The sequence below is a fragment of the Poeciliopsis prolifica genome, unplaced genomic scaffold (assembly GCF_027474105.1).
Source record: "Poeciliopsis prolifica strain line A6 unplaced genomic scaffold, Auburn_PproV2 SCAFFOLD013, whole genome shotgun sequence".
Classification (NCBI taxonomy): Eukaryota; Metazoa; Chordata; class Actinopteri; order Cyprinodontiformes; family Poeciliidae; genus Poeciliopsis; species Poeciliopsis prolifica.
Genome location: NW_026562388.1, coordinates 838,725 through 863,637, shown reverse-complemented (window position 1 = coordinate 863,637; position 24,913 = coordinate 838,725). Strand labels below are relative to the sequence as shown.

The 24,913-nt window shown below is 40.9% G+C and overlaps 3 protein-coding genes across 10 annotated transcripts in view; 1 reads left to right on the top strand and 2 right to left on the bottom strand.

Annotated features, from left to right (window-relative positions):
• The first annotated feature begins 4 nt into the window (after positions 1-4).
• Positions 5-2,173, top strand: dmac2l (distal membrane arm assembly component 2 like). The gene is made up of 5 exons (XM_055038007.1): positions 5-137; positions 218-319; positions 1,156-1,364; positions 1,541-1,712; positions 1,854-2,173. Exons 2-5 carry the CDS (start codon positions 225-227, stop codon positions 1,966-1,968), a joined length of 591 nt encoding a protein of 196 aa, XP_054893982.1. The 5' UTR covers positions 5-137; positions 218-224; the 3' UTR covers positions 1,969-2,173.
• cdkl1 (cyclin-dependent kinase-like 1 (CDC2-related kinase)) lies at positions 2,156-10,084 on the bottom strand. The gene is made up of 10 exons (XM_055038003.1): positions 10,013-10,084; positions 9,030-9,288; positions 8,244-8,365; positions 5,918-5,990; positions 5,446-5,536; positions 4,417-4,617; positions 3,972-4,054; positions 3,804-3,860; positions 3,553-3,699; positions 2,156-2,737 (listed from the first exon to the last, which is right to left on the bottom strand). The coding sequence occupies exons 2-10, from the start codon at positions 9,195-9,197 to the stop codon at positions 2,636-2,638; spliced, it is 1,044 nt and encodes a 347-aa protein (XP_054893978.1). The 5' UTR covers positions 9,198-9,288; positions 10,013-10,084; the 3' UTR covers positions 2,156-2,635.
• Positions 10,085-12,529: 2,445 nt separating this feature from the next.
• The window catches only part of map4k5 (mitogen-activated protein kinase kinase kinase kinase 5), a 35,943-nt gene continuing 23,559 nt past the window's right edge, over positions 12,530-24,913 (bottom strand). For 4 of the 8 annotated variants that reach the window (XM_055037985.1, XM_055037988.1, XM_055037990.1 and 1 more), the window contains 18 exons: positions 24,782-24,826; positions 24,649-24,691; positions 24,339-24,549; positions 24,192-24,215; positions 23,999-24,078; positions 22,747-22,788; positions 22,420-22,504; positions 22,265-22,344; positions 20,580-20,640; positions 19,705-19,819; positions 19,508-19,566; positions 19,228-19,331; positions 18,797-18,971; positions 17,927-17,995; positions 17,723-17,815; positions 17,391-17,461; positions 15,720-15,775; positions 12,530-13,546 (listed from right to left, as the gene is read on the bottom strand). In XM_055037985.1, the coding sequence (XP_054893960.1) occupies positions 13,459-13,546; positions 15,720-15,775; positions 17,391-17,461; positions 17,723-17,815; positions 17,927-17,995; positions 18,797-18,971; positions 19,228-19,331; positions 19,508-19,566; positions 19,705-19,819; positions 20,580-20,640; positions 22,265-22,344; positions 22,420-22,504; positions 22,747-22,788; positions 23,999-24,078; positions 24,192-24,215; positions 24,339-24,549; positions 24,649-24,691; positions 24,782-24,826 (1,501 nt within the window). In that variant the 3' untranslated portion in view covers positions 12,530-13,458. The remainder of the gene's footprint in view (positions 13,547-15,719; positions 15,776-17,390; positions 17,462-17,722; positions 17,816-17,926; positions 17,996-18,796; positions 18,972-19,227; positions 19,332-19,507; positions 19,567-19,704; positions 19,820-20,579; positions 20,641-22,264; positions 22,345-22,419; positions 22,505-22,746; positions 22,789-23,998; positions 24,079-24,191; positions 24,216-24,338; positions 24,550-24,648; positions 24,692-24,781; positions 24,827-24,913) is intronic. The other 4 variants (XM_055037987.1, XM_055037989.1, XM_055037991.1 and 1 more) reach the window with 1 other exon arrangement.

The window sequence follows — 24,913 nt, the reverse complement described above, 5'->3', positions numbered from 1 at the left end:
GGGCTCGTCCGCGAGACGACTGACGTAGAGACGTCCAGCCAATAGGAGGGCACGTTTTTTTTGTTCCAGCTTGAGGTCAAGAGTTACAAAAATGGAGGCGTTCGAAACGTAAACAGCAGTTTGTTCTTGGAGGACAGGTGAGAGATTTACAGTTTCTCCTCCTTGTGCCGCTGTTATTTTAACCTAATAATTGTTGAACCTTGTGTTTGATGTGCAGATTAAAGATGGGGCTGTTGTCGCGGACAGTGGAGTCTGTGTTAAAGCAGAGAGAGGGGAGCCGCAGACACTTCTGGGGTTGGCTCAATGCTGTGTTTAACAGGTGATTTTAATACAAAGAGCTCGAGTAGACAACGCTGTTATCCTAATGCAATGCGAAAACATCCAGAGGCTATTTTTACCTCAAATATTCGCACATGCCACTTTTTGTTGCAGCTTTCAACAGTGGATTTAAGTGATTATTTTAATTACATAATTAATTAAATCGGTCATATATATATATATATATATATATATATATATATATATATATATATATATATATATATATATATATATATATTTTTACTCCTTTACTGTATGTGTGGTGGCAAGATAAGCATAGTAGTGCCAAGTTATTTTTGCTAATAAGTAAATCCTTTTTTTTTTTAAATATATCCTTAAAATTATTTCCATTAAAATTTAGATTTTTCAAAAACTAATCGTGAGACGATAGGAAAATGATCGTCATGATTTTTATTACGATTCGGCCTTTTTGTATGGAATGTACTGAAACAATGAAGCTGTTCCACTTAGTGCACTATTACAGCTGCTATGCATACCGATAGATGTAATATGGTGAATAAGTTAAGAACCGACATGTTTTAGAGGTGCATGAAAAGAGACCGCCATTTTTATAATTTTTATTTATTGCTACTATTTGAAGTTGTTTGGTGGTCTTTAGTGCTTCTGATGTCTTTTTTTTTTTCTTGGACACTGGCTGCATTTTTGATTTCATCTTAAATCCTAAATAATTTTAGAAATCAAGTTAGCTCCTTTTTAAAAAAAAAAAATTAAACAGCCTGTTCTTGCTGGAACCTCAGTTGTCTCCCCAAAACATGTCTGATTTGATGCGATCTGAATGTGTCACACGTTGGCTCTTTGTTCATTCCTGTCCAGGGTGGACCATGAGCGGATCAAAGCCATCGGTCCGGACCGAGCAGCAGCAGAGTGGCTGCTGAGATGTGGTGCCAAAGTGCGGTTCGAAGGTTTCGACCGCTGGCATCACGACTACAACGGACTCCCAACGGGGCCCCTCGGCAGATACAAGATCCAGGCAATCGACGCTACAGAATCCTGCATCATGTGCAAAGGGTTCGACTACCTGGGTCGGTCCAGAGAGCGATCCGCTCCGTCTCCTCCCAGCTCATCCGTTACTCAATTCAATTTCCTTCAAAAGCTTTTTGCTCTGCATGCTTTGTGCAGCAGAAAGGCAACACTGTCAGTAGCTGTACTTAATAACTGTTGTGCACTTTTGTCACACCAGTCTTTTCTTTTCGCTTAGATGGCTTGAAATATGTGGAGGAAATTAAATTCAACAAGTGTATCTACATTGAGGACGTCTGCCTGGAACGGCTGAGTTCGATAGAGAACCTGCAGGCCAGTCTCTACATGATGGAGGTGGTGTCATGCGGAAACGTGACCGACAAGGGCCTCGTTGCTCTCCACAGACTCAGGTTAGTGGCTCATGAGGTAATTTTTTTTTTAAATGCTAAAACCACTTGCAAAGATTTATTTTTTTTTAATTAATTTTTTATTAATTTGCTAAATAAAAGCAGTAACACAGAAGTAATTGAGGCCCTCTTCCTTCCCTTTAGGAACTTGGAGTACCTGTTTCTGAGTGATCTTCCAGGAATCAAAGACAGGCACGCCACGGTCCAGAGGCTCCAGAAGGCGCTTCCGCGTCTGGACGTAGCGCTGGACCTGGACTGATTCCAGAGCAGTTCAGGCACTCCTCACCCATTATATCCAAGTTTATTCAAAGTTAATCAGTTTGTGCTTGTGAAAACTTTTAGGACTTTGTCATTTTTAATATCTTATTTAGAATACTTTGGCATTTTGCTGATTCAGAGAATGAGAACCAATGAACCAGGTATGGTTTCAGCTGTGTGTCAATAAATATTGTTTGTAGAACTGATTAAGGTTTTTTTTTCTCCCCTTCATCATAACTTACTAAAAAATTTAAAAAAAATCATGCTACCAAAAACTCACTTTAAGACTGTCCATTGTATTAAAAAAAAAAAAAAACATTTTGGCAAACTGGGCAAGGCAGTAGAGGGTAGTTTAACCCTCAGTCAGCTAACAAGCAGAGCAGCGCGGCACTCCCCTTTGTCTAAAAATATCAGCTGAAAAGTCTGGCAAAGCAAACATGAACCAACACATCCGGCTGGACGCGCTGGGCACAGTGCATAGAATCAGTAAGAGACAGGCGGCACGCCTTGTGAGGAGCAAATATGGTTAAAATGTTGCTGAATCAGTTGTTTGTTTTTTTATGGAAGGAAACTACAGTCTTTAAGATGCTGCTTCATTTCCTGAGCGGTTCAGAAAACGCAGGCGTCCGGCTTCGCTTCGCTTCGGATCAGGATCAGGATCGTCGTGTTCAGATGTTTGGGAGGTGGTAGTTGAATTTGCGCAGGTTGTTGTAGTATTTCTTATTGTCCGGAGCGGGAAAGATGCTGCTGCTGGTCAGCTGTGGCAAATACTGGAAAGAAAATAGATTTTAGAAGTAATTAATGATTTAAAAAAAGAATAAAAACCTTTCCATTTTTTGTCAAATTATGGGCAAAAATGTTAATTTTTATTCATTCATTTATTTTAGCATTTTAAGTGCTCAACCAGTTTCATTTATAACATCAGCATATTTGGTCAGTTTTTTGTTTTGTTTTTTTTGCCAAACAGAAAACTTAACATGCAATAAATATAAAAATGGCTAAAAGTGGCCTGATGGTCAATATTTGAAACTGTTAAAAATCATAATAATAAAATAAAAGCAGACTTAAATAAAGTATCTTCATTAGGAAAAGATTAGAAAACAACGCTAAATCCAATTTTGGAAATGTTGGTGCTGTGTGTGTGAAGTTTTTTTATTTAGAGTTGTGGAATCACATTTTAGTGCCAATAAAGCTGCAAATATTGGAAAATCTGCGCCAATTTTGCGCATCTAGAGATGGGATAAAAAAAACTAGCAATCTTCATGTCGGGTTGTAGATGCGTTCCCTTAACTGTTCCTGCTGAAGACAAAACACCCCCACAGCATGACACTGCCACCTCTGTGTGTTCATCATGTCACAAAATGTTAGTTAAAACTTTTAAAGGTTGCAAGTATTTTTGCACAGATTAACTTTTTAAGCTTCTCTATGAAAAAAGGAAACAGTTTGCAGTTCTTCAGAACTGCAAACTGTTTATGCAAAAAAGAAAAAGAAAAAAAACCTGATAAAATGTCCAGACAGAACGCATGAGAGCATTTCCCCATTATTTCTCACAGTAACGGGTGTGAATCTCATCCGTGCTGCTCACCCCGGGGGGCAGGTGTCTCCGAGGCAAACGCGTCCTCTTGTGCTCTCGAGTCGTGCTCTCGCTTCGTTCCCTCATGCAGTCGAAGTATGGATGCCGCAGCAGCTGCTCACAGGTCAGCCGCTCAGACGGATCCATTCTCAAGCAGCTCTGCGGGGTTAACACGCGAAAAAAAAAAAAAAAAAAAGTGACGCTATCGGGGAGCGGTTTCCACAACAGGAAGTGACATGAGGTCTCAAGAGAGACGTTCTTACCTTCATGAGGCTCAGAGTTTGATGCGAGAGATTTGGATACTTTTGCTCCAGAGGTTCCTAAAAAATCCGGCACAGCGGTGCAAATCGGGGAGATTCACATCTGATTAGTCCTGGATAAACATTTTAAAAACGAAAGGAACATGCGATGCAGGGAGATCGAACCCTCACCATCTCTGGAGGCTCCGGGATGGAAACGCCACAGAAGAACTGGTTGCTGCTGAAAACCTGCTGATGCCGAGGGGTCAGATTTCCTGCGGGAAGAAAGAAAGTTCTCAGGACAAATATTACAAGTCGTTCATCCTATTAATGCAAAAAATTATAATAAAATGAAGTGTTTTTGCGCAAAAAAGGGAGGGAAAAGTGGATTTATTGCACATTTTTGACATTCTTGCAATATTCACCAATCAAAATTTGCAATTTAAAAGCCCATTGCCATCAGGAGAAGAAAAGTTCAATCATCCAACTGCTGCCTTCTCAGATTCTCAAATCAAATCATGTTTTTACAAAATAAAATAAAAAAAATTAAACCAAAAATCTATTCAGAGGGTTGTGAACGTTTATTTGAAGCTGACGTTCCCCTGTTGGGTTCAGGCCGGCGGCGGTCGGGTCTCACCCAGAGTCCTCCGGATCAGGTACAGCTGGTCCATGTCAGACTTGCCGGGCCACAGAGGAATCCCCGAGAGCAGCTCGGCAAACACACAGCCGACGGCCCACACGTCCACCGGGGGACCGTACTGCGTGTCCCCCACCAGCAGCTCCGGGGCCCGGTACCAGCGGGTCGCCACGTAGTCTGTGTAGTAGTCACACGGCCCCGCTGGAAGAAGACAGAGACAGAGAGACAGAGAGAGAGACAGAGTCGTCACAAGGACGAGTCGATAAAACAGAAAACGGAAAAATGCATCTGAATTTGTTCAACTTTAACAACTTAGTGAGATTTAGCAAGAACATTTGGTGCTACTTAACTTAATATGTTACTAATTTGACTTAATACCCTCAGTTTTATACAACAGGATTAAAACAAAGACATGCTGTGACAGTTTGAGGGGAATTAAAAACATTCAGTTTCAAAAGACAATTATATAATATGGTTTAATGCTGTTATTAATTTCTAGTGATGATATCATGCATTCTACTTAAAAAGCAGCTGAAATATTTATCTATATAGAATATAAATAAATGTCTCTCGCACACAGTGTGTACACCTGACTGGTCCGAGAATAAAACGTGAATTTAACGACAACAACAATAAAGAAATCCTCCAATTTCAAAAACAATTTCTTCAATTACAAACATCAATAAGTCATTGAGCCATTAGGAATAATTCATATTCTTTACTTGCAAATAATCCAAAGAAATTGTCAATATGAAAAAAATGAGCGTCAAATAAAATGTTAAAACATAAAATACAAAGAAAAAAATGTAAAAATCTAAAAAATGTTCTCTGAGAAAAGTCTTCTAGCGTTTAGTAAGCAGAGATGATTTCTGGTGAATCTGGCTGAGCCCAAAACAAGAAAGATTTGGTTGAACATTAAAGTTTGTTGAACCACCACTGGGTGGCAGCATCAACAATTTACCAGCTGCTGCAAAAAACTGAAAATAAAACAAACAAACAAACAAACAAACAAACAAACAAAAAACTCACTGAGAATCCTGGCAAAGCCGAAGTCACAGAGTTTGATGACTTGGTGTTTGGTGATGAGGATGTTCTCCGGCTTCACGTCTCTGTGAATACACTGCAAAAACGCAAACAGCAGCAGCATCAGTACATGATCTTTAAAACAAACAAACAAAAATAAAAACCTGCTTCCATTTAATTCTGATTTGCAACCCGAAGATGCACAGCAAGGGAATAAAGCAGGCGGGAGAGAAAAGTCTGAGGTGTTTCCTGGGCTTTATGGGACCCCGTCGTGGCGGAGGCCCAACGCAGCTGCTTGTCGTGTCTAGGTGACGCATTGACTGCTGCTCAGCCGAGGGGGAAGGAATCCTGGCTCTAGAGAGGAGCCATAAAGCAGAGGAGCAGAGGCGGCGGGGAGGAGAGCGCGGAGGAATTTGGGAAAACAAGCCGAGCGAAAAAGCTGCGACGGCCTGGAGGAAAACACGGAGCGCTCACTCACGTTCTGTTTGTGGCAGAAGTTGACGGCCTGGAGCGTCTGCCAGGTTATGCTCTTCACCAGGTGCTCCGGGATCCTGTGGGGAAATCAACACGCCAACGTCAGCTCAGCTTCATGCTCTCCAGAAAGCGTGTGCGCGCTGAGCGGCCCGACCTCTACAGCGGCTGGGAAACTGATTATTGAAAATCTAATGCAGCAACATGTGGTTAGTAAAGCCCTGCACACATTTTTGTCACGTCACAATCACCAGCCTGAGTGTTTCAAAAGAAAGAAAAAAGGTAAAGTATAAAAAGTGAAAAATGGCAACAACAAAAAAAAAATCTGAAAAGTGTGGCATGCATTTGAATTAAATCTACTTCACTCAATAGCCCATAGAATCACATTTGAATGCAGCTGTAAGTTTTTTAGCGTACATGTTGGCACATTTTGACGCGGACATTCTTCAGCTCTGGACTTTGACTGAGCCATTCTGACAAACACATTTTCTAAATACAGGATTGGCCTGCATTTAGTGGCATCTCTTTCATTAACTTTAACCGCTTTCTCTGTTCCAGTGGAAGGAGACAAAAAAAAATGAAAATCCTATCAGCATGACGGTGCCGCCACCGTGTTGGATCATGGGGATGGCGTGTTGGCGTTTTTATTTTTGGCTCATGTTCGCACACTCATAAAGTGTCTCCTGTTGATGAGAGTCTTATGTTCACCCCTTCAAATAAAAAAGTTGCCATAGTTGCCTTTTGCTAACAGCTTGAACTAAAGTACAGGAGAAAGCCAGAGCATGCAGCTCTGGAATTTAATGTCGACTGATGTTACATTTAACGACAGTAAAAATATCAAAGGACAGATAAATATGTTTTAGTAAACAGCAGACAATGCGAGCTCCTGGATGTAAAGTGAATATGTGAAACTTCAGTTCATCAAACGTCATGTCCTTTTCCTGCGTGTGTTTGTGAAGAGTGAACGACGGATCTCCTGTTTCCACAGAGAGCCTCGATCCCGAGCCTTTGTTTGCCTCAGGATCGCCGTCGCCCTGGAAATGGCCAATTTGGAGCCCGGGGCGTGTCGATCGGTTGTAATCGCCGTCGCCTCTTTTGTGTGAATGCGTGGCAGCGGAGGGGAGGAAGGAGACGGCCGGAGCGCTCCCTGCTCACAGGAGGCTCTGAACGAGCCAGAGCGCACCGGCCCGTCTCCGAGGAGATGAGAGCGCCGCTCATCAAAACAGGGCGCGGCGGCCGCAGACACAGATTACTGATAGGAACCGCAACGTTCCCAGTGACTTGGTTGGAGTTGAGTTTTTTTGGTGTCAAGTTGCGACTCGTTGCGTTCACGTCCAGTTCAGGACTGCAGACGAGAAACGTGAACTTTGAACTCCTGAAGTTGCCTTTTCCTTCCCCGGATCACGAGCTCAGCCGCCTGCCTGTCTTGGCGTCATCGCTCTCCAAATAATCATTTCAAAATAAAGTGCTTCGATAGAAGCGTAGCGGAAACAATTACAACCCATTTTAAATTCTCCATGATGTGAAATTAATCGCCTCTAATAACTTTTTCTTCTATATTATTATTGATTTGCACTCAATCAATACACACTGAAAAATAAAACAGGTGACCCAACTTAAATATATCGCGTTGACTGGTCACAAATGATCAGATTACATTCATCAAAGTTTATTTATCAAGCTTCCTTCAGCCTCTTGGTACGTTAGACCAATTTTTACATATCTGATAAGAATTGTTATTATGTTGACAACAATAAGTTACAGTTAGTGAAGTTTGAAACTCCAAAAAGCGGTGGGTATCTTCAGGATTGTTGCCTTTACAAATTCGGCCATCAATACATATCAATAAATTAGAAAATATGATTAAATGTCGTAGAAGTCACACCACATTATGTAACTGGTGCCCTGAAGAAGCCTGTTTTAAAATGGGTATGTATTTTAAGAACAGTGTTGCCTTAAAAAAGTTGGAAATAGTTTTTTGTTTTCCCTGTCATTGTCACTTTTATGATCACAAAATATCAAAAATCCACAAAGACTTAGAAATTGCTCCTCCTAGATACTCTTAAGTTGATTTGCCCAGGGGCGCCGCCAGGAATCTTGGGCCCCATGGCAAAAATTTTTATTGCCCCCCGAACCCTCCGCCACCACTTGCAATTGTAAAACAAAATATTAAAACCCGTTTACCACAAATCTGTGGTACTCTGTGTTGCTTTGGAACATAAAATACAGAGATATTTTTCCAGAGCGCGGTATAAAACCGGTCAAATGAACAAACCCTATACGAACGTTTGCCTACAGGGACAATGATCTGCGTAATGAGGAGACACACCCACCCGGTCGGGTGGCGGTCCAGCTCGGTGAGGACGGTGTGGTCGCAGTACTCGAACACCAGGTGAAGCTTCCGCTTTCGTCTGAACACCTCGATCAGATTCACCAGGTTGGTGTGCTTCAGTTGCTGCACAAATAAGAGCACAGAACACCGACGTTTCAGTCCGGAGACAACCCCGACACCCAGCCCTATTTATGAGATCCTGGTGTCCGGCGGACGACCAAAGCCTCTGCGTGACTAATTCAATCGCGTCTTTTGTTCACTGCAAAGCAGACATGATTTTCTATTTTATTTTTTTACGATAGAGTTCAGTTTGTAAAATCATCTGTATTGTAAAATAATATTCATCAGGTAGTTAAACCTAAATCGGCTGCAATGAGCAATCGATCAATTAATTTCATAACAGATTAAAACAAACTAAATAACTTCCATTTGCTCGATTAATCGTTTCCGTTTTCTCTCTAGCAAAAAGCCTTCAGTCTGCTGCTTTGGTCTCAACAAGCCCTTATTTTGAAGGGCAGTTTTGCTCCCAGAGACTTCATAATTCTGTCATTTTGTTCAGTTATTTATGGATATGTAAAAATATTGGTGAGAAATTAAGGTTTTCATTGCTCTAGCATCATTATGCCCTTGCAACTATATTACCTGAAAACGGTTTCAAGGCAACAATATTATTGTTTACCGCGATCCTTTCTGGGACGATATATCGTCCGGCAAAATTAGTTAACTTTTTTTTTTCCTTTTCTTTTTGTGCCTTATTCGGCTCGCTTTCGACGCAATCTCTTTTCACCTTGAGCATCCTGATCTCCCTCAGAGCGATCTTCTTGATGACGGGATCGTCCTCTGACTCCATGAACTTCTTGATGGCCACGATCTGCCCGGTGTCCCTGTTCCTGCACTTGAAGACGACGCCGTACGATCCCTCGCCGATCTTCCCCATCTTCTCGTACTTCTCCATCCTCGTCCGAAGTCGGGCAAACGAACAAACACAGACGCGCGCGCACGCGCGAGCCCTCCGCCCGTTGCGCGCAGGGAGGCGGGATCTCCCCCTGCAGATGGAGAACAACGAGAGGGGAAAGGTTTGGCACTCGGAGGGGAAACAGAGAGCGAGAGTAACCCGACCGGCCGGGCGCGTTTGTAGCATTAAAGCGCAAACCACCAAACAGAACCAAAGTTGACTTTTACGGGCACTTTCGTACCTCTGCGTCTCACACAAAACGGATCTGATTGCACAAAACAACAACAACAACAATCACCGAGCACAAGCACGCCTGCCTGTCACCCAACGGCGTGTCACAGCTTCTCTGTGGAGACTTAAACGCCTGACATGACCTTTGACTTCTCCCGCTGGAAGACAGAGATCCGGAGAACATTAGACGGTTCTCCTCACAGGCGGGTTGCATAAGAGGAACATTTGCAATGCAAAGCGTGTCGGGTCTTTTCCCCCTCAGGGGCGCGGAGAAAGAAAGGGCGCAGAGTGAGCCGGCAATCAAAACGATGCACTTCAAATCAGGAAATAGGACAGCTTGAAATAATAATAATAATAATAATAATAATAATAATAATAATAATAATAATAATAATAATAATAATAATAATAATAATAACAATAAGGTGTATTTTTTGTATTCTTAGAAAAAAATTATTTCATGTAGGATGGAAAAGTATAAGCCATGCAGAATACTGGCGAGCACTGCATTAATTTCTGTGACAGTATCAACAGGAAATGCTCACTTTTTTTCATTTTTTTTTTCAAATTAAAGCAACACTTACCGGTTTGCAGATGTTTATTCAGGCTCCTCTGCTTCCCCTCGCCTGCAACCTGGAGGAAGGACACCCGCAGACCAACTACCCCACAGCTGCCACAGGGGGGTGGTATTTAAGGCCGCAAGTCAGAAATGATTTACTCCTCTTCCGGTCGAGACTTTCAAAATAAAACACCCTCCCCGGGAGCACTGAGTTTTGTGTTTGTTTTGTTTTGTTTATTTTTTATTTTTCGAAGTATGTACTTCTGACTACTTCGGCGCCCCCTAGAGGACAAGGGGAATTTATTTCTTTTGCGTTCCCTCGCAATACTGTACTGATCAATTATGTGGCATAATTGAATACTGTGAGCCTTTCTCAGGGTGGCTGCTCTAATTTCTGCTTTAATATAAGGTTAGGTGAGGTTTCTCCATGAACGTTAATATCGCTTTGTGAAATATCTGAAGTTTTATATCTTTTTCTTTTAGGATAAAGAGGAACCGCAAACCTTTGATATAAACAGAAATGCTCCATAAGTGGGAAATAGATCAAATGCATCGTAATTTGGATTATTTCTGAGTTATTATTGCGGGGCAATAAGTCATCTGACAGTTTTGATTGTGTCTGTTGTGTTTATAGTCTGAATGGTTTAAAGTGCTGCTTTCAGTGCCATTCCATCTTAAACATGCAGTGAATACATCGATTTTCAATCAGTGTTTTGCACCAAACTCATTAACAATGACAAACACATCCTTCTGTCCATAGACCAATACATGGAAGACATAATGAGATATTGCCATCTCACTGGGTCTGCCATCCTTGGGTCTGCAGATGAAGGTGCAGACGGTGTCTCTGTCTGCAAACATACAGACAGAGGAATGAATCTGTCTATGGAAATGTGTCTGCGCACCTGAGCGTTAAGTTCAAATTAAAAATAATATCACAGAATATTATTTTTCAGGAAACGGCATCAAGGGCACAAGTAGGTCCAGCAGCGCCTTTTGCCACCTAGAGTATTTTTTCATAGGTGAGGAGACACTGATGTTTTATTGATTATAGACAGACTCACATTTTAAGCCTTATTTTTGTGAATAATGTCATTTTACAGCTAATGGAAACCAGACAGTTTTGTCAGACCGATAAGCTGGTTTGTGATGGTATGGCAATGTGCGTACTAAAGAAGAAGGTAAATGTATCTAGAACTTTATTTTTTATTGCAAAGTGACCTGTTGGTATAGGATCATATTACACCCAATAGACAATTACATTGGCTGTGATGTTTGCAGATTTTTGAAAAACAAAACAAAACAAAAAAACCCAAAGCTCGTTCAGGTTTCACGAGGAACTGTGGGTCTTGTTCTGTCTTGACATATTGTGAGTTTCTGTTAAATGACATCTGGTCATAGTCAAACAATAACCTGCTGTTATTTTACTGAATGTGTTTATCTGACTGTACTATAGTGCCGGTTAAAGTGAATGCCCAGTTGCCACCAGCAATTTTGAGTTGTAAGCGGAGAGTTCATTAAGTGAGTAATGTGATTTTATTTATTTTCATGTTTTACAGAAGCGTGCCTGCTTCTGTCATTTGTGCACTCAGTTTTAAACTCGTAGTACTGTATTTTAAACGCAACTTTGCTGAAAAGGAGGGATTTACTTGATTTTGCTGTCCGAGTAGCTGTTACTGTAAGATTTTTGTTTAACAGAAATGAACTTTTCTGTAAAACTCCAAATTTATTACACAACATTTATTGGACTACTTGATAAATAAAAACCCATTTATAACTTTGTGTCTGGTTCCCTCATTCTACCAGGCCCAGGCTACATTTATATGTATATAGTTTTATATAAAATGTAATCTTGTAGCTATTGATTACTTTACTTTTTTGCCCTGTATCTTTCTTTCTTTGTGGTTTTTTAAAATCCATTTACTATGGATCTTTTATGTCTGGAGAAAAGATAAAGAAAGTATATTCTGTAGTGTACATGTATGCATTTTCACTTTCTTTAAAGACCTAAACTCCATCTTAATGTGATCACCTTTGTTAAAAGAAACGCACCGACTCAAACATGAGAGCTAGAAAAGGTCAAACTGTGACCTCAGTCTGCGTCCCTGCCTGAGTAACAAGCTGGTGGCTCTCCTGCTTTTATTTTGAAGGTGCCATCGCCTGACTTCTGGTGCAGACTCTTACCAGCGACTACTTTTGACACATTTATGGCTCTTCAAGCTTAGCTTTATTCCCCTGTCTCCACCTGCTGAGACAGGGGAATAAAAAGCTTTTCCATAACCGAGATCGTCACATCCATGAATGTAGTTCACTCCAAGTAACAAAAACTCCCAATAAAACATTAATTCAGTAATGATTCGTTTTTATGTTTACTTCTAAGGTGAGGAGTGACATCATCCATCTGGAAGCAGACAGGAAAATGCAGCTCCATCACACTGGGACCAATTAGATGAGATTACCTAAAAAGGGGAAATGATGTAAACAAAAGCTCACTTGTTTTCTCCTCAGATCTCCCGTCACAATAAGAAAACCCACAACTTGCTTTACTATGTTAAAAGCTTTTTTTTTATTACAAAAAGTACATATTAAACATTTTGCAAAGGGAATGCAGAGATGTTAATAAAACCAAGCACTGTCCCTCAGTTTGTCATTTTGTTTTAAATTAAAAAAAATGTACAAAAGTGCTTAAATGGTGCAAGTACAGAGAAGTAAAAGGTCTATAAAAGAGTGAAGGAGAGAAAAAAAAAACATGTACATTTTATCCAAGTTCTAAAAAATGCAGCAGAGCAGGAGATGCAACTACATTACACATCAGATAAAAAATAACCCACAGCTAATCAGGAACTGATCTCTAGGTAGTTAATCCTGATGCGGCGTAAAACTCTTTGACAGTCCGGAAACCCGACATTCCCAATGAATGAAGATGCGATTAATAAATATTGCTTAAATAACCCACAAGGCTCAAGGGTTTCTATAAAAGTGACCCGTTAGCTCTGACTGTAAAATCTCCTCCTGAGCCTTCTGGCGTCTGTCACCAGCTATGATTATGTGTGACAAGTTAACAAGACAGAAACGATTTCATCTCCCACTGTTTCTAATACAATCGCAACGTGTGTGAATTTTTAAATGGCACTTCCATCAGTAATACCTCGCGACGACTTGTCACAGTGCTCGAGAAAACTGTTGGGTGCTGTAACAAAGTTCGTCTGAGATCGGTTTGTTTCTTTCCAGCTCTGGGCAGTTTTCCCGCGATCTTTGCGTTGAGATGTGTGCTACGCTGAATCGTCCCTGCTGGTGTTAAGGCTACGCGTGAATCCACGTCGAAGAGGCTCGTCTTGCGCTGAGCGGCGGTTTATCGTCAACAAAAAGCTCCCCGGTTTTCCGCGTCTCTTTAAAAAGGTCCAAAAATCTCCCAAGAACTGTGGAACGCTACTCGCTTTTCGAAGATTGACCCGTCGTCTGGCCGGTGGGTCAGTAACTGTTCTCGTGACCTGCTAAAATGTAAAGGTTGCTCAAAGCTGACGGGTTGTCGGTCGGCCGGCTCTCCAGAACCACCACCCTGATGGAGACACAGGCAGAGAGACGGGACGTGAAAATAAAGAAGTGTTGCAGCACTGCAGCCTTAGATCACAATGCTCAGTTGAACAAAAACCATTTATTTAACCAAACAATACACTTTGATCTGTTGCAGGCTAATTTTTCTACTCCAATGATTAGCCTGTTTAGCGTAGCTTAACAGCATATGACTATTTTTACTGCTGTTATTCAACATAAATGGAAAATGACTGAACCTTTATGTACGACACATTGCAAACATTTACCTCCCTTTTGAAGAGTTTTTTGTGCAGCAGTCTAAGACTGCTTTTTCTCATTACTATTAAACATCAAATGCATCAACCTACTAATGGGACTAGGATGGAAATTAGTCACTTGGTTATAATCTCAAGTATTTCCATGCAAACGTTCATCAATACACAGGTTCCGCTTTAAAATAATGAACATGATACAAGACAAAAATGTATTTTAAACGGTGTTCTTATGTTTTGAAGGTAAGGCAATTCTATTTATATAGCACATTTGCAGCGGCAAGGCAATTCAAAGAGCTTTACATGAATTAGAAGGAAAAATAAAGAGCAAAAGAAGAAAAAAAAGACAAAATAAAGTTGACAGGTCAAAGTTACACATCAGAAATCAACATGAAAATTCTGATCAATGCATCTCTGGTCATATGAATTGCCTTGATTGATCTTGATGTTTGTAAATTGTTTTAAATCAAATTATATTACAATTACTACAAGTTGGCAGTGACTAGGTAGTTTCATCTCGTTTCCTCTTTTCCCTTGAATGTTTCTTTCATCCCTCAAGTTTCCACTCTGTAACAGGAAGGACACAAATGTTGCGTTTCCATCCTCATGAGGCAAGCGGCTGGTGAATCACCAAAGGCCAAACACCAGAAACTAAACTTGTTTAGACATATGAAATCACAAAATAAACAAACCTACAAAATGATAGACGAACGAATCTGACGGCTTTCTTCCAAAAAAAGCATTCTGATAATCGAACTGCTCTGCCAGCTTAACACTAGACATGCAGGACGTGGCGAGTGTATCACTCTGTCAGTGTACAGACAACAGTCATGCATGTTAAGCAACTGTATGATGTCAGATCAGGATGGGGGTCACTGCGCCGTCAGATACAATCTGTCTCGTGGTGACAGGAGAGCAGCTTATACTGTCCGTTCCATTAGATGAAATTACAGAGCCGTGGCGACACATAAACCAGGCTGGCAGTGCCCACGCGTCGGTGAATAAAACATGGGATGTTGGGCAGCGGACGGAAGACTTACTCTGGTGCCACGGCCTTCGTTAGGCGCCAGCCGCAGCTCCGCGGCACTCCTTAGAGATCCACCTTCACGCACTGCATTGGGGTGGAAACTAAATCAACTTACTTTAGCTGCTAAAGTTCGGAACGTCTTTCCCAAAAGTGACTTTGCTGCGCAGTAATAGTGAAAAGCCGTTTTTCCCCCCCGACAGTCAAATATGAAGCAATGATTTGTAGACTGACGAGGCCAGCAGTTGGTTATTCAACTCGTTTACTTATTAAACTGGAAACGGCTACTGTCTGATGACATCTGAGGATTAAGGTCACTGTTTCTGAAGCTTTGGCTGGAGCAGATAAAAAGATATTTTGATACCAAGACAAAAGGTCAACGGACCGTTAAACCTCGACTGCGCTTGAATACAATCGCCAGACGCAACCAAGCTCCTCCGGTTTGTCAGCAGAACTGGTTTCGTCTTCACCCTGCCATCTTGCCTGCTAAGAGTTCAGTTGTTTTTTGTGATTGTGAGCCGAGTAAAACGGATGAACTATTGAGGCATCAGGCCTCGAGATGATTTACGTGTGTAAATCAACTCGCAGAAAAAACTCAAAACGTCAAGAAAATAGGGGGGAAATGCCAGACCTTTGTAGAGAAAGGCAATAAATATGAAGAGAGAGGCTAAATCACAAATCACAGAAAATAAACGGAAACCAAAGACACCCAAGGGAAAGTTAGAATCTGGAGACTGAGTTGATGGAAATAATGAAGCGAAGTGTGAAGACGGTGACAAAAAGGAAATGATTTTAAAACAATTTGCTAAAAATGCATCTTGACCACGTCAGGTAGATTTGTCCTAATCGGTTCGGATTATTTGAACGTTAAACTACATTCATGCTCTGCAGCGTCAGCTGACCTGTCGGATCCCAAGAGGCGGAAGACTCTGCTTGGATCAGAAATCTCCTGAGTCACCTGGAAATGAAACAAGACAGGATTTTTAATTGACAATCTGACACACAGAAATAGCAACTGAAGTAGTGTAAATATATTTAAAATAACCTTTTAACGCCAAAGAGGCAATACATTTGATTAAATATTTTGGAAGCTACTGAAGAAGCTTCCAAATTATGTAATATTAACATTATTCAAAATATTGAATTTAAAATTTTAATAGAGGATAGTGTGCCTCATGTAACAGCATGAATTATCACTTCTTGTGTCAGTCGGTCATAAAACCTTAATTTGCAGGAAACTGAGCGCTCGAGGAGGGAGAGAACAGCTGGCCTGAATCAGCATTCATAAATCGGCTCAACCTTGAGCTAAACGCCCCTGACTCCGCGGAGCGCGGATATCCAATATCCAAACAACTTCACTGCAGCAACACAATGAAAACGCTGGGATGAAGTCTGTTTTGGTCTGTGGCCTTTACAGATGGCGCCGAGCGACTGCCCGAGACGTTAAACGTCATACGCCGGTTCCAAAGCTTTATTGCAAGGTGTAGAGCAAAAAAAAACACCCAAACATCTCAGTTGCTGACATGTCATGAATACTTTTTGACAAATGTGAGATGGTGGATGGGCGACACCTGCAAGGTGTAAAGCCTTGGCCCGAGGAGAGACCTGATCTGTTTAAGTCTCAAACAACTACAAGGTCTTGAGTGTTCAGAGGAGCATCCACCCGAGACGGGCATGGATCGCAGGGCCTGACCCCCCCAGTATTCCACTTTAATGTCTTATGAGAAGAATCATAACGAGACAAAGGCTGAATTATTTAGTGCCGCTCCCCGTTGTGTGACAGGTTGTGAGCAAACATGAATTTTACATGGCTGCTGATGTTTTTAAAATCCTTTCTATGGGAGAGCTGTAGAGTTGGGCCGGGCACACACTTAGAAAAGACCTTTTCGTTTCAGCTGACTGCTCCAGGGCCCGTTCCGACACTGGCGGTGTTCCTACGGGTGGCCCCCGCCGCCGTATCCGCTTTCATAAAAACGACGCTTCACCTCCCTGTGATCTCTTGAACTTTTATTGTGCGGTTTGGCTTGACTCGTGATCGGGTTCGCACCGTGAAAAGGGGAACAAATTCATTACTTCGGCTGGACACAAAGACACTTTGTCCGGCTCCACCTGAGAGCAAACGGCCAGGGATCGGCGACGGCAGGTTTCAACGCAGAAATGTTGAGACAAAGATGTTTGTTCATTTTTTCCAGCGAACGGGACAGAATTCAGAAATAAAATGCTCGTTTTAGGTTCCTAATAGAGCAGAGTGATAAACTGAGTTTTGTGAAAAATCTGCATTTTTGTTCACCAATGCCCTCCTTAGGTTTTCATCCAACCGTCTTGCAACTATTTGTTGGACTTTGATTTCAGGTGAAAGCCAGATTTTGAAAATATTTCTATCTGAAGCGTCATTTTAAGAAAAGAGCTAGAAATTGGGACTGTTAAGAAGAAAGATTCATAGTTCCTCATATTAGTAAATGGAGAGGAAAAAAAGATGATAAACTATAGCGACCGTGCTAAATCTGCCTTTTACCACCTTTATGGGTTGTTAAATGGTTTCACCCAGCCTGAGTGGTTTTATTGTGTCTTACCTCATTGGACTTGAAGCTCTTTCCCTGCATGCCATGCTTCCAGAAGGCCAGGACGCTGTCATGAAGGCACACTGCAATAAACGAGCACGACTTCATTCATAAACAGATGTAACTCGAGGAAGCCATCGAGACATAGGAGACATGACAAAACCCAACAAAAACACCCAAAAGAGGGTTTCAACTAAAATTTTAAAGGTCCAAGACGAGAAAAGCAACAGCGACTGGAGTTGAAATCCAGTGAGTCGCCACGCATTTCTCACCAACCTCAACATTCAATATGGCCGCCACGTGTGACTGGTTTCCACTGATGCGAAAGCACGCTGAAATCTTACCGACAGCTCCGATGCAGAAGTCAAAGCTGAGCTCAGAAGCCAGTTTCTTGTTGGACTTCAGTTTGCCCTGAAGATTGACGATCTTTACATTTTCTAGGAAAAACATTTTTTGAAAGCTATTGTTACTTTCATACATATGAATCTAATCTTTGGGGGGGGAAAGGCGATTAAAACGAAGTGACTATGAAATGTAAGGCCACTCACGGTCCAAGCACACCAACACAGTGTCTCTCTCTAGCTGTGTGACATGGATCGCATCCACTTGCTGATCAGCTGAAAAGGCAAAATGGGAGAGTAAATAAATATTAAATTTTAGTTTGTTTGCTTTATTACTTAATTTCAAACATAGTTAGAAAATAAAAACAACAAAAAATTATGCAAGTCATAGAGCTGGGTGATCTTTTCATACCAGATCTGATCATAAGTTAGTCTCTTTTGTGAGATGTATGACAGAATGTCAGTCAGGCTATGGGAATTTTTGTCTAATTATGAGACAATATGCATAATATTAGCAGAATACAGATGCAACTTTACCAGATTATATTAAAATTAAAAGAAAATTTTCATTTTAATGAGGAAAAAAGGCTTCTAGAATCATAAAGAAATCCAAAGTGATTTCCTTTGTAAAACTTGTATCAAAGTATAACTTCACAAGATGCTCAACGTTCCTCATTTTAATTTTTTGATATTTTTCAGTTCGCAGTCGTTATAAAATTACAACTTCATTCTGGTGACACTGTAACTGCAACTATATTCTTGTAAAATGACAGCAAAAAAATAAAAATAAAAAAAATCCAGATTTTCCAAAAATTTTATTTATTGCCCAGCCCAAAGTAGAGAATAATGAAATAAATAGAAATGTAACACTATTTATAGTATATGCTAAATATTTTAATATCTGAAATGTAGTGGAAATCCTGTCCCAGAGTCCCAACAGAACAGTAAAATTCAACAAACACCGATTCATACAATTGTAGTGTGACAGAAATTGTGCGTGTTAAGCCTAGCGCACTGTCACACTAAAAATACAGATTTAAAATGCAGACAACAAGCCAAAGGTAACATCTGACTTACTTGTCCCCTCTGTGAACCAGGAGGAACAAGAGTTCAGGTTGATGGTCTCAAAGTGGACCACCTGGCCCTGCTCCGTGCCCTTGCTGATGGCGACACACACCAGCGGATACTCTTGTTCTGGTACCACCAGCATCTCAAACACTTTGAGCGGACTGGGAACGGGGAACTCAAAGTGCTACAGAAGAGAAAAAAAAAACAAACAAACAAAAAAACACAGGGTTGGACTCAGGATTAGTTTGGTTCTTAGAAATCCTTCCGACATTTCACAGATGAAGAATCGGTTGAGTCAAGCCTCGATACAAAGTCCTAGGATGAATATTTACACCTGTTCACATGCTACGTGATTGAAATAATGAAAAATTATTGCTATTTTTAAGTGTACATGAAAGTGACAGATATATTTTAACTGCAGGAGGAAGATAGCAACTGACCTTGATGAGCATAAACCTCTGCATGGGCTCGTACCACTGCAGAAGGACAATGCCAGCCTGAAGAGCTCCACACAAGTACTTGTGGCCTGTATACGGGTTTCTCACTGCGATATTGAAAGAAAGACGGTGCTATGCTAGATAAGACATGTTTTCATAGGACCTTTCATAAACAAAATACTTATAAATGCTCGAGTGAAATCAGAAAAGTAGAAAGTTGTTTGGAAATGGTTGTGATCAATAGAAACACTGATTGATGAGTTGGTAAGAAACAGTCACTCACCAATGCAGCATTTGTGACAACCTTTTGTGTCGGGGATCTTGGTTGTCAGAGCGAAGCGCCTGCGAAGAAATACCGTTAAACATTGTGGCGAGCAAAAGTTTCAGGACGTCGGGTGACAAAAACAATACGAAGATCAGGGAATTTCCAGTTCTACATCAGCCACCGTGAAGGTGAAACGGCAGGGCTGGCCGTCTCACCTGGGCAGAATCTTGTCTGGGAAGCGGTGCGTCTGAAACTGAGCTGCGAGGCCGGGCTTCTTCAGCTGCTCAAACAGCCCAATCAGATTGTGAGAGTACAGCTGGAAGGATCTTCCTAAAACACACACAGACAAAAAAAAATCCATCTGTTAAAAGCCAAACATGACAAGAAGTAAACAAACTTAATTCAAACATGAATTATTCATCATCCTAACAAACCGCCTTTACACATAAAGAAGGTTAGACGTGAACAGAGGGCAAAACCAGCAGTGTTGATGATGTTGATGATGATGTGAAGCATGATTACCTTCTGATGAAGCCAGTTAGTAGAATATCAAATCAAGCCAGGCGATAGGAGGATGGACAGAGTCCAAGGGAAGAGGAGAAGAGAACAGAGGTTAAGTATACCCAGGCGCAAACTGCTAAAGGTAAAACCGCAAGTAGACCTAACACTATGTAATCTCATCCTCCGTTGTTAAACCGAGCAAAGGATCGGCTCTTAGGAAAGACAGTTTGGTTTCAAATGAAAGCTCATTGAAGGTTTCTCATCAAACATATCCTAAAAAAAACCCCCAAAAAACAAGCAAGACTTGATTGCACTGACGGTGTGAGATTGTAAAAGAATAACAAAAAGTGCTTAAATACACTTACTCTTCACAAAAACAACAGGGTGGAAGGATGTGAGTCACCTCTGTGTTACTGTACTATAGCAGCTGCAAAAGTGACCCTTATGGCAAACAGCAGGAACAGATATCTCAAGGCTACGCATACGGAGTGACTGTGATGCCTTCAGGTGCAGCGAGATAACACAGAACAAGGACGCGGACGGTTATAACAGAGGGCAGGGACGTAGGAGTGATGGGTTCTCTGCTTACCGGACAAAGACATCAGGTTGTTGTTGATAACATACAGCCATGTACACTTCCTTGGGAAGAGCTAGCCAAAAAAAAAAAAAAAAGACAAAAATGAGTATGAAAAGTGCAGAGTTTAGCATTAGCTCTAAAGGAGAAGAGCAAGAAGAAATTCTCACGAGAACAGACCAATTACAATATAGACATTTATGATGTACAATGTTTAATGCATCACCCACAATGTAAAGAGTACAACTTAAAACGTATAAAACAAAAAACATGGCCGTCCTTTAGGGAAGCAGCCAAACTTTGACGGAGAGGCAGAGAGCCACAGTGTGGGTGGAGAATTAATTAACAGACATACAATCCACAAATCTATCTCCATCTCTATCTTCAAGATGGAGTGGCATCTGTATTTAGCCACAAAATAATAATAAAACCTTCATTTAAATTGGGTAAAAGGATCTGTTTACAAATATCAACATTCACATTCAACCAGATAATATTGATCAGTTTTAAAAGCATCAGAGCATAAAATAATAAAAAATAAGACTTGGAGGAAAAACACCACACATATGGAAGAAGGTATTTTGCACATTGGAGGCCAAAATGGAACATTCTGGCAAAATAAATAAATAAAAACAACATTATGGTAAAAACATAAGAGTGAAAATGGTGACAGCATATTTGTTCAGCATGGATACAAAATATGGTGACAAACCAGGAGCTGATCAGGTTTCAGATTTTCATTCTTAAAAAAATACACTGTATTTATCTTTTTCTCAATCTCTTTTAATCTACTGACAGGCACACGCCACAGCTTACACAACCATATTTATGAATGACTGACGGCAGTCATACATAAATCAACCCTGGGAGGGGGCAGACTACAGAAAATAATAAAAAGCTAAACTCGCACTAGTCTTTGCCTCACTTGGTTCCATCCATAAGGTGACATGTATGGCTTGCAAGATTTGATCATTTTTCTGCATTAAAGCCTGTTTTTATATTTAACCAAATCTCATTATTTCTCAAGGTAATTTACACTCAGTGGTTCTGGTCGAGTCCTGAAACTGGTTAATGGACCTGGTGGAGCACAGAGCCAAAAATGAATGAACTCCAACAGTATGCACTTCCTTCCACAAATAATCTGTCACAAGATCCCATTAGAAACAAAGCAAGTGCTGACGTTTGTGGTTGTGACAAAACAAGGTATGAATACTTTTAGTAGGCCAGAATTAAAGTAAATTCTTTATTGCTAAATATTTGAAGTTAACATTGGGTATTGTTTTTTTAAGGAAATAAAGAAATAAATGTGTTTACAAGTGATTACATGGTCCAGTTAAAACCCTAAGCTGTAACAGAAAAACATCTCGTCTTGGTGGATCGTCTCCAGATTGAGTTTCCATCTACTTCTTCCAGATACTTGTTTTGAACAGAGTCATCTGGAAACATTTAGATCCTAATCGCACACTCTGCTACTTCCCAAGTCATGGAAATCACATCAGCACAGTTTTACACCCTGCTAAACAGAGCCATCAAATAATGCAAAGCAAAATAGGATAACAACTTAGCAGAAGTTTGTTTGGGTATAATATGAATAATTACTACTAATAATACAGTGTCAATACTGAGAAGTTAATAGGAGACTAATTTAATTTAAAAACTGAACGAACAATGCCTCAGAGGTGGATTTTAGCTGACGTTACCTGCTCCATTGTTGCTTCATGCAGCTCGTTAAGATTTAGCGTGTAGATGCCGTCCTCTGTTCCAAAGATGAGGTACTGATCTAAATCACGAACAACAAAGTTTAGTTAAAGCATAAAACTCCTGAAATCAGCAGACTGCGCTGCATCGTATTTACCTTTGGTGTCTGGGTGAATCCATGATGTGGCACAGTTGATTTTCAACGGGCAGCCATCGAACACTTTAGAGAAACAGGCTCCCATCTGCAACAGAAAACTGTCCAGCTGAAAACAGGCAGCATCTGCTGCAGCGAAGCGCCAAAATGTCAGCGAGGAATTAATGAGCCAGAGTGGAGCCCAACCACAAAGCAGAAAGCTATTTGGACCCCAAATATCTGCAGAATGTGCGGCAGCAATTCCAACGAGAGTTTAACAACAGCGTCCACAAAACCAGGCCGGAACGGCTGAGCAGAGACGGTGAGGGACAATGAAGATGATTGACTCACCAGTACTTTAGGAGTGGGTGGCAGACCGTTTATGGCTGGTTTCTAAGTAGGAGCAGAGAAAACAAGAACAATAAGATAACAAAACTGCTGGAGACTCAAAGTCAAGACGAGGCTAAACCATAATTTAGCTCTGGTCTCAGCGAACGAGGCGTTAAATTTACAATGTGAATAGTTTTGAAGCACAACCAGCAGGACTAAATGCCAAAACTAAATGTGAGGCACTTGATCTAATATTGTTTTTTTTTAAACAACACACACACGTATTTCTGTGACTCTCTTTAAATAATCTGTCATCTGTCCTATTCAACTGAAAAAAGACAAATCTGTAAGTAGTAAAAAACAAAGCTGGAACAGCATGCTTAGATCATTTCCACCTGTCAGTAAATGAATACTTTTCATTTATTTTTGGCCTTTGGTCTTTGTGTGTTGTCATCTGCCAACAGTTATAAATGTGATGAAGCAGAAATTGAGTTCTTCTGGCTTAGTACTCATTTTATTGACATAGGCCTCATTAAGCTATATAAGTTATTTGAGAGGCTAAAAGGGAAAGTATCAGTCAGGAGAAGAGCACAAAAATCCACAGTTGTATAAATACAAAAACGCACCATACTAGAGTGAAGACGGTTACCAACAATTGGAGAAAATATGTCAAAGTGACGTTACATAAACTTGACGTTTCTCCAAGATTAATGAGACTGAAACCTCAACCTGCCAACAACAGAAGGAGATGCAGGACTATTTACCAACCAATGGTTCTGTTCTACAGGGAACACGACCTTTTATGTTCTGCACAAGTCCAGAACGAAGGGCTGCAAACCAGAAGCCTGTTTTTCAAATGAAAGTGTTGGGTCTGAAAGCCACATTTGCAGTACACTGTGCCTCCAAGAGGTTCAGCTCCAAAACTTAGGAAATCATGAAAAAGCTCAAATATTTAAATAACCATCTTCTGCCCTCTTCCTGTCAGCACTCTTCCCAATGATTGTCCCACTGACCCACACTGAGACCATTTAGAGGCTCAGAAAACCATTACAGGGGTTCCAACTTAATAGCTGATTAGGGTGCGACACCATCAGTCTTCAATTATTAACTTTTTCACAATTTCTTTAATATGTTCTAAAAAACAACATTTTTAACTTTCAGAAATTTGTGTTCGAGCCAAAGTCTGCAGCGAATGTGGTCTTTAGTCATAAAACTACAGATCAGCGCTAAAAGGCTGTGATGAACTATTCCACAAAAATATCTTTCAACTCACAGGGAAGTCCTTTTTCTCCTTCCGGTGCTGTGGTGTTGGAGTCGGACCATCTCCATTCACACTTCCATCTGAATCATAATCTGTCACACAAAGAGGCAAGTGAAGCGAGGGTATAAGCATGGAGTTGTCAGTCATTATCAATAAGCAATTTAGTGTTTAATTCCCACAATCACAGCACATTGGTCTACCTTACCTTTAGATTCACATTTGATTGGAGCTTGTAAAAATAGAGGAAGTTTGAATTTAGAGACTAAAAGGATTCAAGAATACTAGTGATGGGGAAGAAAAAACAACAGCACAAAACGCAAGTCATCCCCTGTAACAAAGTAAAAAGCCTTACCGACATCAGAGGAGTGAGATAAATCCCCAGGGCTGCTGACACTCGCTGACAGGAAGTCGGACGGTGAATGCTCCGCCTTGTTGCTCTGTTCCGGTGTGCTCTGTCTGCGGACGGCCTGGCTGGGGCCGTTTTCTGAGTTCGGGAACCGACGAACTGTCAGCGACCTCTCCTCGTTCAGTCCTAGCTCCTCCGACGGGCTGCTTATTCGTGGCTAATGAAACAAACAAACAAACAAAAAAAAAACTCCAGCAAAACATTTGAGTCTTGTTACAGTACAAACAGGAGAACGACAGAAGAAATACTGTCTGACCTTTGGTGGCAGAGGAGGAGGTACGCCTGGTTTAAGTGTTGACCTGAAATTGATTTTTGGACAAAAAGATGTTCAATACGGATATTTATGTTTATCTCATGAATGTTTGCAAATATTTATGCACACGACTTACAACTCAACTTCTTCAAAGGCATCTTCCAGATGGGCGATGTGTCCACTGTGGATGATTGATAAAAAAAGAATCAGTGTGAAGTGGGTAACTCTATAGGCTCTGATTGAACGTACTTCTCCTAAATCTACTCTT

Excerpts from the sequence above, each read along its gene's own strand:
- dmac2l (XM_055038007.1), top strand. The coding sequence starts at position 225 with ATGGGGCTGTTGTCGCGGACAGTGGAGTCTGTGTTAAAGCAGAGAGAG. Across the intron at positions 1,365-1,540 it reads CAAAGGGTTCGACTACCTGG|ATGGCTTGAAATATGTGGAG; the intron begins GTCGGTCCAGAG and ends CTTTTCGCTTAG. Across the intron at positions 1,713-1,853 it reads GTTGCTCTCCACAGACTCAG|GAACTTGGAGTACCTGTTTC; the intron begins GTTAGTGGCTCA and ends CCTTCCCTTTAG.
- cdkl1 (XM_055038003.1), bottom strand. The coding sequence starts at position 9,197 with ATGGAGAAGTACGAGAAGATGGGGAAGATCGGCGAGGGATCGTACGGC. Across the intron at positions 3,861-3,971 it reads TCCCGGAGCCTCCAGAGATG|GAACCTCTGGAGCAAAAGTA; the intron begins GTGAGGGTTCGA and ends CGGATTTTTTAG. Across the intron at positions 2,738-3,552 it reads GGAGACACCTGCCCCCCGGG|TATTTGCCACAGCTGACCAG; the intron begins GTGAGCAGCACG and ends TTTTCTTTCCAG.